Here is a 14,496-nt window from a genome sequence, read left to right as displayed (position 1 = left end):
AAAATTGAGATTTATACATCATCAATAAATGAGCTTTCCATTGATGTATGGTTTGTTAGGACAATATTTTGCCAATGTACTATTTGAAAATCTGAAATCTGAGGGTGCAAAAAATCTAAATATTGAGAAAATCGCCTTTAAATTTATGGTTTATTTAAATTAATTTTACTAATGATAAATACATTTTTTATGTAATTATATACAATGTATTGTTGGTTTTTGCTACAAATATACCCGGGTAACTTATGACGGTACAGGTCCACATATATGGGGAGATGGGGCTAGTTGACATACAAGTCTACTAAATGTTCATTTTCAATAATTGTAGAATTTTTTACAATAAATTCTCAAAAAAATAGGTAACTTAGTGGACAAAGTTTGATGTCACTGCGTAAGGTAATCTGTCACACTGAAATTCATCCAATTATTGATTGTGATTTCATCTGTGCATTTCAACTGTGTTCAAATTGGATTTTTTCAAAAATTCTTTTTTTTTAAGATTGTTATTAACACTGATCTATATAAATGACTGGATTGCACATGACGTCACAATTGTGAAGCCAACGCGCCGCCATATTGGTATGCCCAAACATTCTATTAAAATCAATGGACGTTACGGATTTTAATGAAAAAACATCCCTTCACTAGTTTTTATATCTTAAGTCTCCCTGTACATTATTACAACGCAAACGTCCTAAGCATGTACATTATTTACCGAATGTTGTACATTTTACTTTTTAAACAGTTATTATACTTTTATCCTTATTACAGTATCAGATCAGCAGACAGACTGCAGCATAGTATTAATGACAATCGTGCTCATTCGGAAATCTACATAAATAATCATGCTTTGTACCGTATGTGCATGCAATAATTTTCTGGTTTTATAATTATGTTATCTTTATAAGTTACCTAAACTTATTTAGAGAAATAATGCTGACCGTGTAGATTAATGTAAAAAAACTTTATTTATACACGTGTCATTTACAGAATGCACCTTAGCTCACCTTAACGTTTGTTTTTTTATAGATCCATTATCCTGCACGATTAAAACATAAACATTGCAAATAACACCAGAAGTAACAATTAATTTACGTACACATATCCTAAAAATTAATCTTGTGTGACGGATACGCTGTAAACGGGGTGAATTTAATCATGATTTTGAATGTAAGTCAACGACGCCCTCTGCCGGTTGGGTATACCAAAATAGCCCCTCGAACTCTGTGCAGGCTTCACCTATCGCTGATAAACTTTCTTTGCGCAATACCGTCATTTATATAGATCAGTGGTTTCAACCGTGTTCAAATTGGATTTTTTTTCCAAAAAAAATAAATAATAATTACACATTTTTAACAATCTTTTCTTTTTTAAACTAAAAAAACATTTGTGTAACTGGATGACTTAACACTTTAGTTATTTAGAGATATGGCGACATCGTGGGCCTCATTTATAAAATGCTGGGTAGAAAGATTACTAAATTTGATCTTACGTGTGATTAATAAAATAAACGTTCGCACAAAAAAAGTGACAAGCGATAAATCGCAAATGACCGGCAGTAATCATACATGCAAAAGTGCGTACGTCTGCTCAGACCCTGCCGTGATATAAGTTTTTATAAATATGCACTTTGCCGTGGATTTTTGCTTATGGACACTTTACGATCAAATATACGTACGCAGGCTTTATAAATGAGGACCCTCTTGTCTTTGGAACAACTAACCCAGTCTTCATTAAAGGGGTAGTTCACCTAAAAATGAAAATTGTGTCATTTTCTCATCCTGACTTCATCATCTGATCCTTGTTTTAAACCTGTATACATTTTTTTGTTTTGATGAACAAAAAGAAAGATATTTTGAGCAATGTTAGTAACCAAACCGTTTTTGACCAGCATTGACTTCCATGGTATTTTTTCCTACTACGGAAGTCAATGGTGCTCCTGTTTCCTACTTGATTATTAAAAATTCCTTTGTGTTCATTATAAATGTATAGATTTAGAACATGAAGGTGAGTAAATAATGACAACTTTCATTTTTGTGTGAACTATCAGTAGAAGAACAACAACAGTGATTTAGCAAATACAAATAAGTAAGAGACCATTTGCAAGGCAAAATAAAAGAAGCCAATTTATTACACTGACCAGATGGGTTTAGTCAGTTAAATCAATTTTGGGGTGACAATGTCAACAACCACAATGCAACACAAACCCTGCTCAGCCCTGAGATTAACTTTTGAAGTACATGACATTTGTTCGAAACAAAACCAAACAACTTTTTGGTACTTCATTGACGCTAATATGTGACCATTCACGTTAGACAGAAAATAAATGACATTTGCACAAAATTTGAACGGGTACAATCATGAACAAAGTATCACAAGGCACACACAAAGGTACACTACATGACATACATTACGATCTGACCGTCCCACACACACCAGCAACCGAAGTAAATCAGGTTATAAATGGCACTGATTTCCAATCAGTCTTAAACTTTTAACCAAATGATCTATGTTTAAAGTCTCTACACATATAAAGCATTTACAAAATAAATCTTGGGATTATTATGTCATCCATCAATTGAAACAAAGCGTTATAATGATTTGTCTTAGCAAGGCAGTAACAACAAAAGAAGAACATATAGATTTATCATTTTGTAAAATTTGGATCACAGAAACGTTTTGTTGAAGGCAACTTAATTTTAAGGTTTTCTAAACTTAAAAGATCTACAATAAATTATAATAGATACTTCCTTAGGATTAACAGGAGAATAGTGATCATACAAAAGTGCTAAAATTGAATGTCTTCAAATTAATCACATCCGATCCTCGCTTAAAACTGATCACAAATGCAACTTATCTTAAACTGATATCCTATTACTGTAAAATATAAAACCAAAAAAAGACAGTTGGCTTTTATTACCTAATCTGAGCTTGCCATTTATATTACTGAACATTTGGATTAAAAAGAGACTGAATTTAAGTGCATAGAGCCGACAATAAAAATACCACCACTGTGTGGTGAAAATGAAGTTATATGTATTGTAATTCACATCAAAATTCATTAAATATTACATAACTAGAACACTAAATTTTAGTTCTTCCTATGTAACTAGATGCTTGCATGTTTTTATACAATTGATGTTAATGAACCTTTCCCTACATCATGATAACACTTGATAGTGGTGTGTAATTGCAGTTATGCGATACATAAGCAGGGACGTCTAACAGGAAAACTAGAGATTTTTGGGGAAAGACAAAAACCGGAGGAAGAAAAAGTGCCCTCTAAAAGTGCTGTGATGTACCAATACACACTGGTTTTGTAATTTATAAGAAAAAAATCTGTCATTCTGTCATTTCTGTCCTTCACTTCAGCTTCTTCAATCACTATTCAATAAATATCAAGTGCTGTTTCTGTTGTTTTGACGCTATTATGAGACCAGGGACTTTAATATACTGCATAATAAAATTAAATTTGTAGGATTTGTAGAATAACTTAAATTAACCATGAACAATATCATTTGCAACATATTATGCTAAATCTTGCTCCCAAGATATAAATAAACAAACTACACTACCAAATAAAACTAGGACAATGACTTTGTGCTGCGGTTCAGGTTTGGAGGATTTTTCTTCTTCTGCTCTGAGACCCTAAATGTGCAATACTTCTCACTTTACCAAACTCCTGACCTCGCAATACAACAACATCAATCGTGTGAGTCTAACAAAGTGCCATTTATGTGACAGATGTTACGAGCAGTGCAATAGAAATATTATTAAGGTATATGGGTGTTGGCATTTTAAAGAGGCTTTTCTGTCAACAGGGAGAGAGATTCTGAAGGTCTGATGACTGGTCACAGGAAGACACCAGGGGAGTTGAAGAGGTCAACCTTACTCTAAAGGGAATGAAAAACTGCCTTTAGACCTTTATCAAATCAAACATTGGTGTATTCAGTCGGTTATAAATGATTTGTGAAGGTGACTTCCGTGTTGAAAACCTCAAAGAGCAGACCTTGCATAGTATCCTCTTTCTCCTGTGTCACCTGGTGAGTGGATGATGTGATGAACCTTTGATGGACTTATTCTAATGAAATAAAGAGAAAGTTTCAGATTTTTGTTGCATATTTCAAAATATCAAACTGTAGTATAGCACAAATGTAACAGAGTTGCGTGAAGGAATTTTTAAATAAATCAAACTATGTTATATCTTAACATCTTTACAGTAGTTAGCATTTTTCAGCATTCAGTCCACTACAGCTGTTTGTTTATGTTGTTGCTACTGAAACCATCTGTCTCTACATTTAGATTTTTAAGATTGTAAAAAAACATTTCAGTCAAGTGAGCTTAGATTTTTGAACGGTAGTGGATGCACACTGTAAGGTCCAAATGTACCCAGAAGAGGGACTTTGAAAATCTGATCAGTAATTTAAAGCTGAAAAATAAAGATTCAGAATTTGAAAGCCAAATGATTATGTAAAACGAAAGGTTTTAGTTACTATTCAAATGTAAGCAAATCTTTGATCATATTAACTGCTTTGTACAAAGGGAAAACTCATCAGATTTGAAAAAGGGAAAGGCTTCAGTGACTACAAAACGTCTACACACCCCTGTTAAAGTTGCAGGTTTTTGTGATTAATAAAATAAAACCAAGATGAATCATGTCAGAACCTGTTCCATCTTCATTGTGAAATTGCAACCTATTTATTAAAGTGAATTAGGAATAATTTACATGATAAGATTTAAAATAAAATAATGTACAATAACCATATTGCATTAGTGTGCACACCCTTTTACAAAAGTGATTGTGGCAGTGTTCAGAAGCAACCAATCACATTTAGACTTAAGTTAACTGTCATCAATTAAATTTACTTTTTAACTATTTATGAAGTGTGCCTGGTCCTAAAGGATTTTTTTCTAAATATCATCCAACTGAAAAAGCCATTGGCTGTATAGAGCTACTCAGCAGGTACATGATCCCATTGTTGAAAAATATCAATCAACAGAGGGTTAAAAACATTTCCAAGACACTGAATATACCATGGAGTACTGTAAAAACAATAATCAACAAGTGGAGAAATTATGGCACAACATTGACATTACTAAGACCAGGGCATCCACCTAAAATTGATGAGAAAACCAGGAATAAAATCGTAAGGGAGGCTGCCAAGAGGCCTACAAAAAACATTAAAAGAATTGTAACAATATCTGGCAAGTACTGGTTGCTCCCTACATGTGACAAAAATCTTCTGAATTCTTCATGTTTGGGCTATTAACTTATTTTTACCAAAAATATCATCAAGCCCAACTAAAGTCTCTAAAAACAAATAACACTCTCCCTCTCCCTGAGAAGGGGAGCAGATTTTTCAGGCGAAGTACTCCCAAAAGTGCTATTCCGCCATACAATATAGTTCCTCTTTTAAATCCGCTTAGAAAAGCGCTACATTTTATTTTGTACCACCAAACTTGCTCGTATAACTACTCGTCTTAAATAGGAAAAACGTTGATGTGTTTGGTCACTTCTAACTTTATCTCTGTTTGATACCATTGAATGAATGGGGCTAAGCTAAATGCTATCGAAGTGTCGCAGCGTGCCCCAGCACTTGCGTGCACGCACTAAGATGATAGAGGGATGTATCAACTCTTCTTAGTTAAGGTAATAACATATTTTAATATTGAAAATGAGTAGCCTATTCCTTTAATATATCATAAAATTCAAACTACAAACTAATCTAACCAACAAATCTCATTATACACTTTTAAAATTAAGACTCTTAAAAGGTTATTTATCTGTCTGTATGGTTCCATAAAGAACCTTTAACATGCACAAAACTTGAGGTTGTTGTACAGATTTTAAAAGGTAAAAAGAAATGGTTCTTTAAAAGTAGAATTAAGATGTTTCACACATACCTTGTGCTTTCTGCATTTCATTGAGAAATTTTCTTCGTTTAATACACAACCTTAAAACATAAAGAAACATGTTGGGTGATTATCACAAAATCTTGGTTTCAAACTTAATTTTTTTAACACTTGCATTAACACATTTCCTTTTTATTTATAAAAAAAAGGTCTGATGATATGTTTAAATGCATTAATTTAATTTCAAACATTTTACTGACAACTGAACACAACTTTGAACATTTCTTTAAAAAAGGCTTTAAAAAAACTCATCTGTAAACACTGAAATTGTCAATAGCACATTTTGCTAAAATAAAGAGAAGTCATGATGCCTAAGCACATTTTATGAATCATACATAAGACATCAATGAAATATATTTTAATAAAAAAATACCTGCATCGTACAAAGCATGACAAGAGAATATTATGCATTTTACTAGAAAAATATAAAATAATCTGCAAGGTACTGGCAGTTGTGTTTCTTCAAACAAAATCAAACTTAATGTAAATAACTGTATATAATCTAATGTCAGTAATGAGTAATGAGATTTTTAGCAGAAATACAATTCACAAAAATAATTTACTCCTATGTTAAAATGACTCTTTGTGCAAGGTAAAGCACACAATTATGTTTAGCATGGTCTTTTTTTGTGTTACAGAATTATACGTTTTATAATTAAAATCTAAATCGTATACCCCTGGTTTCACAGACAATATAAGGCTTAATGCTAGTTCTACACTAAAACACATGTTTGAGCTGTCTCAACTAAAAATAACTTGTATTGACAAATCTTTTAAAAACGCCATAGCCATTGATATAGCTTAAGATAACCAGAAACATGTTTTTAATGTGAATATAAAAGATGCGTAAACATCTTAATTTAACTAAGACCTAGTCCTGGCTAAGCCTTGTCTGTGAAACCAGGCCTAAATCTAAAATCTATACTGCCATGATGTTTCAGTGGTTTTGTGACAATGACCCAATTATTCCTGATGGTTACAAATAGTGTACATTGGTAAATATTATTGAGTGTAAGGAATATATCATATATACATCCTAACCCCATAAAGAAAAGAAAATCTCCTCCTTCTTCCCTAAATATAGCAATATTTGAGTGGTAAACTATAATTATAAACATATTTTATATGGCTTATTACTTCTGTATACAGAATGAAACAAAATAATACGTGTAGGAAAAATGACTTTAATCCCAGTGTGGATCTGAATCTTAAATCAGTATATATTAAATCAATGCCAATAAAATCTCATTCATGTTTTAAGTGTACTCTGTTACATTTATTTTTCTAAAATTGCATAAAGCTTACATTATTTCTTTCATACATGCACATTTAATTCCAGCTCTCGTTTGCACTTTGTTGTATATGTTTGTCTGACCACGAGCTTTAACGTGTTTATTAAATGCAGACACAAAAGCAACTGTCAACAAGATTATGGTCAATTCAATGCGAGGCTCAGCTCCTGCTTTCTTTTGAACAACACGCAAAGAATCCTAAGAGACTCAACATCTGCTGAGATCCTTACCTGACTGCCTTGCACATCTGTAGTGATACCTGTTGGGGCATCCTTTAAAAACACAACCCAATGTAGCCCCCTTATTTTGACAGGTTGAACAAATCTGCAAAAAATAAAATAAAGAATGAATACCAAACACTGTTGATCATGTATTACAATGCAAAGGCGCAAATCTGTGCATATGAAATCTCACCGACTCCTTTGCCAACTTGACAGCATTTTCAAGCCCAAACAGTTTTCCTTTCACCAGAAAGACACCTGCTGACCATATGCCACAGTCTGCATGAAGCCAATACTCGCTACTGTGGAGAGGAAGCACGGGAGGACTGTACCAATCGGTGACAGCATCCATCCTGGATCGCTTTGCTGTAGGACTACTAGACAGTTCACTATCACTGCTCCATCTCTGACAGGCCATCAGAGAAGATTTACAAGTCCAACTGCTTCGATCAGAAGCGACCCAATTCCCTGTTTTAGGACAAAAAGAGGAATCCGAGTCACTGTGGTCCTCCTGCGGATTAGTAAGAGTTTTTGAGGCAGATTTAAACCCTTCTGGGTAATACGGCCCATGCAGGTCACCAAGATCCATAGCATTGGCGGAGCCGCCGCAGATGCAGCACACTAGGGCATCTCGACGCGTGCCGTTCAAGGAGACTCGTCCGTACTGCAAAAAAGGCGATGTGGGAACCACGCCAGACATCGAGCCAGTGGTGATCTGGTGTTTTCCCTGCTTGAGTCTAAAGCTTTCTTCGGGGTAGTTCACAACCGTACAGGTCAGGTTGGCTTTGGGATCCACACGCACGTACGGGGCAAAGGTCTCATCCCTCACATCTTTTCTTTCACCTTTGTAGTTTAGGCATTTCAGTTTGATTTCTGGTTCCTGGGGTGAGAAAAATGGAGTGTGCCCAACTTTGTGTTTCTTCTTTTTCCGTTTGGAGACATGAGATTTCTTTGCAGCAGCTGAACCTTTATGGCTCGTAATCGGTTTAGGAAGCCTTGCGGGTCGGCTTTTTAATATTGGTAATGAGTCAAGGTGTCCTTTACCCGCCGAGGACTTTTTGGAAACTTTCTGCCGTAGCGTCTTTGATTTGGTTTTGGAACCAAATAGTCCGTCTAATGTCTTTGTAGCTTTGCTATCCAACGCAGGTCTGTTTTTTGGACATGAGGTAGATACTGTGGTTTTACATCTGTTTGAAGCTTTAACGACCAGTTGTTCTTCCTGTAAACACCCTGTCATCCCATCGGATTCCTTTGCAGTGCATACTCTTCCCAGCAAGTGATGGTTATTCTTATTGGATGACACATGTTGGTTGGAGCCCTGATGGGAAATCTTGCTTGCCTGAGCTTTTTTTATATTTGTGACGCGATTTGATTTGTATCTTGTGGGGTAAATGTTTTGAACAATGGCTTCTAACCGCAACCCTCTACTTATTCTTGGGGGCAGTTTTTTTCTCTCAAAAGTCTTTGTCTTTGTGGTACACAAACTGTCAGTTGTTTCGGATGTATCAATTTCTTTATTTTCTGCAGATATGCCGTTGACCTGTACTGATTCTGTGTTGCATGCTTTGTCGGTATTCCCTGATGGTTTCTGATTAATGCTGGTGATAATTTCTGATCCAGAATCAGCGTTAGGGGGCGTTTCCGTCTCTTCTACATGATTAAACTTAGCTTCAACAGTTTCTCCACCAAACGAACTTTCTCCACTTGGTGAACTTGCAGCCCGCGGCAAAGAGAAAACATTGTCGATCTCGTCCGCTGAGGCAGCAGGATCTAACGGACTAATGAAGTCTTGGTTTAATGATATCGCAAAACTCGACGGCCCTTGGTTGTTCTGTAGTATGATCGGCTCTTCAGATCTAGAGATCAGAAAGACTACTTCAGGGTTGCCATTTCTGTGTAATCCCTCCATGTTTGTAGCATTAGTTTCTGAAAAGCCTTCCTCGAAAGGTGCAACGTTCCATAAACCATTAGCAGCTCCGTTCTGAAGTTCATCCACGTTTATAGGAAGCCTACATTCGGTGGGATTGGTCTGTTGTAAGGATTTGAGTGCTTCCAAAGAAATATTTTCAACATCTGGCAAGCCACTTAAATCGGGAGGCTGTTGAAGGTAGCACAAAGCCGCTACATTTTCAACAACCTGAGCCGGGGACATAAACTCAAATTGGTCACAGGCTGTTAGTCCTACAGGTACGGATACCTGTTGGAGGCAGTGTTGGTCCATTTCCAAAGCGGAGTCTCCCGTTTCTGTTGCCAGCTTGCTAGCATCGTAGGTAGATGGGTGTAGGACAAAAGCCTTGCTTAAAGGTGGAACACCATAAATTGGGGAATGCTCTGAAAGGGTGTCATGATTTGAGAAGACATGTGACCTGCTAACATACGACAGCGTTACAGTGGTGTTGGAAAACGCATTGTCGGGTTGGATCTGGTCTGTGGGAAGCGGCAACGGATCGGAGTCGTTCTCTGGAAGTAACAACCCATTACTGGTCCCGGGGTTAACAAACCAGCCTGGTGCCTGGACAACATGCAAGGCATCTATAGGATTTGCTTTCAGCAGACATTCTTCACCGTTCCTTGACAGATCAAAGATATTTGGAAGGGTGCACGTGGAGGAAAGATCCTGAGGCTGTAAACCATCTGAGCTGCTGGGAGGCGGTTCCATATCAACTAAAAATAGAAATAAAAACAAAATCAATATTGGTTAATCACATTTTGTGCATCAGATGGTAAGGCTGGGCGGTAGGATGATAAATTCCATTACTGTGAAATAAAAGGCCAGACGTGATACATTTTTTCTATTCCGTGCATACAGCAGAATGTAAATAAGTGGGCGTGGCTAACCAACACTGCACTCCCGCATGTTAGACTGAGTGTGACGGAGAAACATAAAATAATCCATTCATAACAAATAAACAAGCAATTTCTGTCATTTCAAAATAGTCCCAGTGCGTCACCACGGGTCTCTCTTTCTCTGTGTGCTCATGCAGCAGGTCTCTCACATTCAGAGGTTTCTCAAATAATGCTAATAATTGTAAAGTTTTCTAAACTTTGAACAAGCTAAGACAAGCGCTGCTGAACCGATGTAGCTGATGCAACATTTGCTCATAGTACAAACATTTTTAATCAGAAAGACGAGAAAGAGACGCAACGTTAAGGTCTAATAGAAAGTTAAGAGCATCAAGACCTTAAAACAGACTTCATGGTCATCACCTCATAGCACCTCTCATATTTATAATGGGCATTTACACTCAACTTTAACTTGTCCATAATAACTGTGGTGAACATTTAGTTAAAAGATAGAGTAAGTGGCAAAGTGGCAATATAAACTGAAAAACATATATACCATGAAAAATACTATTACCGTGAAATAAAATTACTCATTCTGTGAAATTGATTTTTTGGCATACCCTATCGATGGTTATTCCATGCTGCTTAATATATACCATTGTACTACATGATTATCATATAATCCCATATGAGAAAATACTGTAGTATACTTTAGTGTTTCCTATAGTAAATTGTAGGGTACTGTAGTTTGTTTTACAGTTATTACAATACTTTGATAACATATACTATAGTATTCTGTAGTATTAACTACAGTGAAATAATAAACTGTAGTAAAAACTTTAGAATACTTTTGCTATTACTACAGTAAATTGTAGTAAATTGAAGTGTACTGTAGTATATTATACTAATTACTAAACTCTGATAATGTAAACTTTTGTATTTTTTTGTACTAACTACAGGAAATTGTAGAATACGGTAGTATATTATATTCATTACTAGACTTTGATAATGTGTACTTTAGTATGTTGTAGTATTAACTACAGGAAATTGTAGTATACTGTAGTATATTATACTTATTACTAGACTCTTATAATCTATACTTTAGTATGTTGTAGTATTAACTACAGGAAATTGTAGTATACTGTAGTATATTATACTTATTACTAGACTCTTATAATCTATACTTTAGTATGATGTAGTATTAACTACAGTAAATTGTAGTATACTGTAGTATATTATATATTATTACTACACTTTGATTATTCAACTGTAGTATTAACTGCAATAAATTGTAGTATACTATGATATATTATACTAATTATTACACTTGGTATCAAAAGTGTAGGCCTATACTGTACATACATTAACTACTGCACCTAAATACACTGTAGTAGTATACTGTAGTATATTATTAGATACTAATAATTACTAAACTTTTATAAATGTAATGTTAGTCATATACTGTAGTATTAACTATAGTAAACTGATAAACTGTAGTAAATACTGTAATATTGTTTAATATTTACTACTGTAAATCGTAGTAGGCCTACCGTAGTAAATTATACGAATTACTACAGTTTGATAATTCATACTGCAGTATTTTGTAGTATTAACTACAGTGAGTTACTAGAGTAAGTTATCCTTTAATGTTTATTATAGAAAGCTTTTAAACCACTGTCGTACATAGTAATTTTACTACAGTTGTAAATACTACAGCATACCATGATATAACAAAAAATACCACTGAATAAACATTTTTTATTGTTTCTGGACCATTTTTGATTAATATTTTGCTCTTTGACGTGTTTCTCCTTCAGACTGAATTCATGATAAGGCCTTTTTTAATTACGACCAGATTTAGGAAAAACTTATTAACACTTTAATTGCATAATAAGGCACTTTGACACTTTCTGAAACCCAGTGTTCTCATAAATAACCGATGTTCAACACCCATGGCCAATTTTTGTTTAATTTCTTATATTATATCCAGCTTCATCTAGTTATCAGATCACACTCTGACACATGTGGCTAGCTGGATATCACCGCGTTAATTAGCTAAAGATAACTGTTAAGCATCACCGAAACCAATTTTATATTATGTTCTTGTACTTTTGTACAATTGTTTGGTTTTAGTTTTTGGTTTATTCAATTACCCAGTGTCACTAACGCAGTTTTACATGCTCAGATGTGCTAATGTTTTCCTAACGTAATGACGCTAGCATGGAAAAACAAAACATCATCTCACAATCGCAAGCAATTCCTTCTAACTCAAACGATTTTTAACGCAGCCCACAGAGACTTTTAGTGACAAAGGGCCACAGTCTTATTTTTCAGAGATAAAGTCACATAGCAACGTATCGTAGCATTAGCAGATAGCCGTTAGCATCGCGAGCTAACTGCGCTAAACAAAGGGAGCGCGTGCAAACTTACCCGATCAGAGCGAAGCCGACGCATTTAATCATGAAACATAAACTCCAGTGTAAACTCCATCCCGCCGACAGCAAGCACACTCTTTTATGTACACCCACGTCTATTATAATAGTGTTTAGAGTTTTAAGTGAATAATGCATGAAGTGGGATATTTTCATACTTTTGGAGTCCTGTCAGTGGTAAGATAAAGCTTGGCCAAACCTGGAAGCCAACAGCTGTCAAGAGTCATGATTGAGCCACTGCGCAGGATTATGGGATTTAGCGTAGCGAGTCCAATAAACAGAGGTATCTGAAACAAATTGTATTCCTTCAAACCAAATTATTTTGAATGATCTCCTTGCATACTTACTGAAGCTCAGGGCGAAATCAGTGCAGTGGATGTATGCCAAACTTGGTAATGACCAAATATGAATTGCACAACAGGTTGCCTTAACATCAATTGTGTGAATTGCTTTCAATGTTATAGCATTACATAAAACCATATTCATTACATGCTTCTTATACTTGTGTCATGCATTAATGATCAAGAAATCAGTCCAAAAGAGGGTGCAAAAATATTTATTGCTAATAAACCTGTTGTCAGTTCGTGTACATTTGCAGTATATTTACAATAATGTATAGAGGAGTGGAAATGTGAGACAAAAATCCGTAACATTTAAATAAATATAAAGGACTGCCACTGAACAACACTATAAGTCTGATGAGCTTGAGGAAACATTATCCAAAAACAAAACAAAAAAACAACTCCAATTTAACTCGAGTGGATCATTATAGTTTTATAATGAAATCTTATATAAATTCGTTTATATACACCAGCCTGAACCCCTCCAGGTGTATTCTTCTTATGTCTTACAGTCTCTATTGTATAATATGAAATGGTCCTTTATTTAAAAACATTCAGAGATGGCATTTAACACTGGGCAGTGTCGAGCCATTGAAGGTCAGCAGTTAAATGATGATGTCTAAATGAAATGATTTTACTCAGCCGGTCATCCCATTTCACTAAAACAATTATGAACTGGAGGGAATGTGCATACTGACCACATCTAGTGTAATACGCAGGCCTGAAGGCGTGATTATATCTACTCTTTGTTAAAGGCGAATAATGCACCAATAATCTGTAGTCTCAAGTCATTACATAGTTAATTATTCCACTGGTGATTCACACAAACTAAAGAGTTAAAACAGTAGCTTACACAAGTCGTGTTTAGTGTATGCATGGTAGATGCTTCATTAAAAACATTTACATTAGGTATTTACATTAAGACATGGCAATGGAAAAAAAACAATGTCACAGTAACTGAAGTGCATGTAATGCAGACTATAGACATAAAATTCAATCTTCATACCATGTTTAATATATGCTTTATGCTGTGACCAGTGTGTCTCTATGTGATTAATTACTGGGTTAAACATAGTGAGTCTCATTAACATGCAACGAAGCAAGTTGACGCATCAATGTCAGAAGTCCTTAGTGTCCTTGTTGTCAAACAAGTGAAGTCTCTGCTCAGCCGTCAAACCTTCCTTGAGACTCTGAACAAAATGAAAGAGAAAACAAATACATTTAGATTTAAACCAGATTTGCATAACAGTGACAAATTCTGATTCATGACCTGCTGTTTTTCATAATGGATGATTTAAAAAAAAAAAAAAAACTATCTTGCTTTGTAGTACAACTTTAAAAGGAAAATGTATGAAAACGTTTGGCTGTCAAATGATTAACTTAGGAATAATTGACGACAGGCTGTTGAATTTATATTATGCAAACACAAGCATTTATTTTGTATGTGATTAATCAAGTAATCGTTTGACAGACCGAAATCAGATGGTAAAACCAAAATGTAAAGGGATTTGTT

General features: G+C 35.0%; 2 protein-coding genes across 5 annotated transcripts in view; both read right to left on the bottom strand.

Moving 5' to 3' along the window:
• Window positions 1-2,113: 2,113 nt before the first annotated feature.
• Window positions 2,114-13,029, bottom strand: LOC135739410 (uncharacterized). Its single transcript, XM_065257676.2, has 6 exons — window positions 12,990-13,029; window positions 7,620-10,090; window positions 7,436-7,529; window positions 5,905-5,954; window positions 4,010-4,081; window positions 2,114-3,893 (listed from the first exon to the last, which is right to left on the bottom strand). The coding sequence occupies exons 2-5, from the start codon at window positions 10,083-10,085 to the stop codon at window positions 4,037-4,039; spliced, it is 2,655 nt and encodes an 884-aa protein (XP_065113748.2). The 5' UTR covers window positions 10,086-10,090; window positions 12,990-13,029; the 3' UTR covers window positions 2,114-3,893; window positions 4,010-4,036.
• A 153-nt stretch (window positions 13,030-13,182) lies between these two features.
• Window positions 13,183-14,496, bottom strand: part of mprip (myosin phosphatase Rho interacting protein) — a 56,829-nt gene continuing 55,515 nt past the window's right edge. For all 4 annotated transcript variants that reach the window (XM_065253538.2, XM_065253540.2, XM_065253541.2 and 1 more), the window contains one exon: window positions 13,183-14,173. In XM_065253538.2, coding sequence (XP_065109610.1) covers window positions 14,102-14,173 — 72 coding nt within the window. In that variant the 3' untranslated portion in view covers window positions 13,183-14,101. The remainder of the gene's footprint in view (window positions 14,174-14,496) is intronic.

This window comes from Paramisgurnus dabryanus, chromosome 1 (assembly GCF_030506205.2).
Source record: "Paramisgurnus dabryanus chromosome 1, PD_genome_1.1, whole genome shotgun sequence".
In the NCBI taxonomy this organism is placed as follows: Eukaryota; Metazoa; Chordata; class Actinopteri; order Cypriniformes; family Cobitidae; genus Paramisgurnus; species Paramisgurnus dabryanus.
This window is presented reverse-complemented; position numbering and strand designations above follow the sequence as displayed.